The 2131-nt window shown below is 48.9% G+C and overlaps 1 protein-coding gene across 1 annotated transcript; it reads left to right on the top strand.

Moving 5' to 3' along the window:
• The first annotated feature begins 739 nt into the window (after positions 1-739).
• LOC8023226 (carbohydrate sulfotransferase 13-like) lies at positions 740-1516 on the top strand. Its single transcript, XM_040209912.1, has one exon. It carries the CDS (start codon positions 740-742, stop codon positions 1514-1516), a length of 777 nt encoding a protein of 258 aa, XP_040065846.1.
• The last annotated feature ends 615 nt before the right edge of the window (positions 1517-2131 follow it).

A 2131-nucleotide genomic window follows, 5' to 3' on the forward strand; every position in this document is an offset into this window, starting at 1 on the left:
GCCCAACGCCAGCATCCTGCGGCACGACCAGAGACCAGGTAATACTCAGTGTTGTTGCTATGGTCACTGAGAGAATGAGAACGGCAAGGAGGTTCCTCAATTGTCCCGCCTCCCCAGAGAACTTGCTGCCTTCAATAATGCTCCCGCGTCAAAACACGGTGGAAGGCAACGGGCGCGTGCTGGTGACCGGGCACCCGAAGAAACGCCCTGCCTTTCCCATCCTGTCCATGACACTAGTGGTCATTACGACTCCAATTTTTCAGCCTATCGTTTAAGTGTACTCTTGACGAAACTTTTTTGAATGAACCTTGCGTTGGCCGTTTTTGGATTTCACGTTTGTCACTAAGGGAAGGAAAAATATAGTTATATTTCGTTTTGTTCGCTATTCTAGAAAATATCAGCTCTCGTTGTCTAAAAGCGTGAATGAAACCGTCGTGGATACATTCGACCTTACAATAAGTTCTCGATAATAAGGACTTTTCCTAGATAGTACGCAAGAGCTGTGCGTTGACAGAAGAGCTCGCGGGGAATCTTCGAGCATGCTTGCGTGCAGGAGCTTCGAGCACGCAAGTCCCGTAATCCGCAGTGTATACCATCTGCGACGAGAACCGTTTTGCACTTCCCGTGTGTATTGTTAATTTCCCGTTCTTTAATTTTGTTAGCGCAGACTTCCAGACGTAGCGACGATGACTCCGCGTTCAGAGCACGAAGAATCAACGAAGTGTGTCGCAAATACAAGATGGCCCTGGCGGATCACAACAGACGTGTCCTGAAGAGCAACATCGGCTACGAACGGTCAAACATCTGCCAGATCCGAAGATGTCCCATCATAATCGACCCCGCAAGGAAAATCGGCTTCTGCTTCATCAACAAGGTTGCATCCACCACAGTTAAGACCATCTTCGGCCTCCTCCTCAACATCAGCAACATGGCAAACACAAGAGACAGCTTACACAGGGCATTTCATGAGCAGGTCCGCACAGTCTCACCCATGACGTTCCTACAAAGAAGCAACGAGGAGCACTACACAACCGCCATGTTCGTGAGGCATCCCTTCGAGAGGCTAGTATCCGCTTACACGGACAAGGCGCTGGGCCCACGTACTCGCATTGTCTATTTTTACAACCGGTACTGGAACGACGTACCTGGCGTCAGGGCGACGGGCCGGAACTTGACCTTCCCAGAGTTCATTGATTACGTACTGAATCAGACAGTGAACCAGATGAACTCTCATTGGGCTCCGTATTACGTGACGTGCCAGCCTTGTACAGTCAAGTACGAGGTCGTCGGAAAGCTGGAGACAGCAAGCAGGGACTTTGCGCTGTTCTTTGAAGCGCTGGGTGTTCGGCCGGGAGACATTCCGCAGAAAAACAAGGGTAGCGACTGCGGGTTATTCCGCAAGTCCGCCCGAGACTTTTTTAAAGAGCTCACTTTCAATCAGGTGATGCGTTTATATGAGCGGTTCTTCTTTGATTTTGAGAGGTTCGGGTACGACTTCAGGGAATATCTGCAGTGACAGTGAACGTAAAACCGAAGGATGAGGCCTATTTCTAAGAGAGTTTTTCAAAGCCAATGCTTCAACAAAGTTGCAGTAGAGAAAACCAGGACTCATGCCTGAAACATATAAAGTTTTTTTTTCTTCAAATGCGTATTCAAAAGCCAGATTTTCTCCACAGGATATAGGTCTAGACAACCTTAGTGTGCCAGCTGCCTAAAAAAGTGTCTCATGTGTTTGCCATAACCTCCGGTATACTGATAATGCCTGTCGAATCGCCGGTTGCCAGCTATCACAACGAGGGCGCGTCGCTAACCTATACAAGACAGAAGATTTCAACGACTTGAATAAGCCTTTCTCGTGCCTTGTATTCTTAGTGCTGTTTTTGGCATTTGTTGCGGTTGCTGTGGGCAAGAACCTGCCGGGGCTGTCATTTTATTAGGCGCAAAGCTGCACCTGGGACCATGGAAAATGGTTGAAAATAATTTCGAGGAAGTACTGCTCCCCAATTTCGTCTCCAGCCGCGCAACAGTATGCGGTAGGCACCTTTTCGAGACGGACATTAAGGATGGCCCCTCTGGTGCCCCTTCGTGCATCCTGCAGACGCTTCACTCAAAACCCAGTCTAACTCAGGCC

The sequence above is a fragment of the Ixodes scapularis genome, unplaced genomic scaffold (genome assembly GCF_016920785.2).
Source record: "Ixodes scapularis isolate PalLabHiFi unplaced genomic scaffold, ASM1692078v2 PGA_scaffold5__190_contigs__length_132052651, whole genome shotgun sequence".
Lineage (NCBI taxonomy): Eukaryota > Metazoa > Arthropoda > Arachnida > Ixodida > Ixodidae > Ixodes > Ixodes scapularis.

Excerpts from the sequence above, each read along its gene's own strand:
- LOC8023226 (XM_040209912.1), top strand. The coding sequence starts at position 740 with ATGGCCCTGGCGGATCACAACAGACGTGTCCTGAAGAGCAACATCGGC.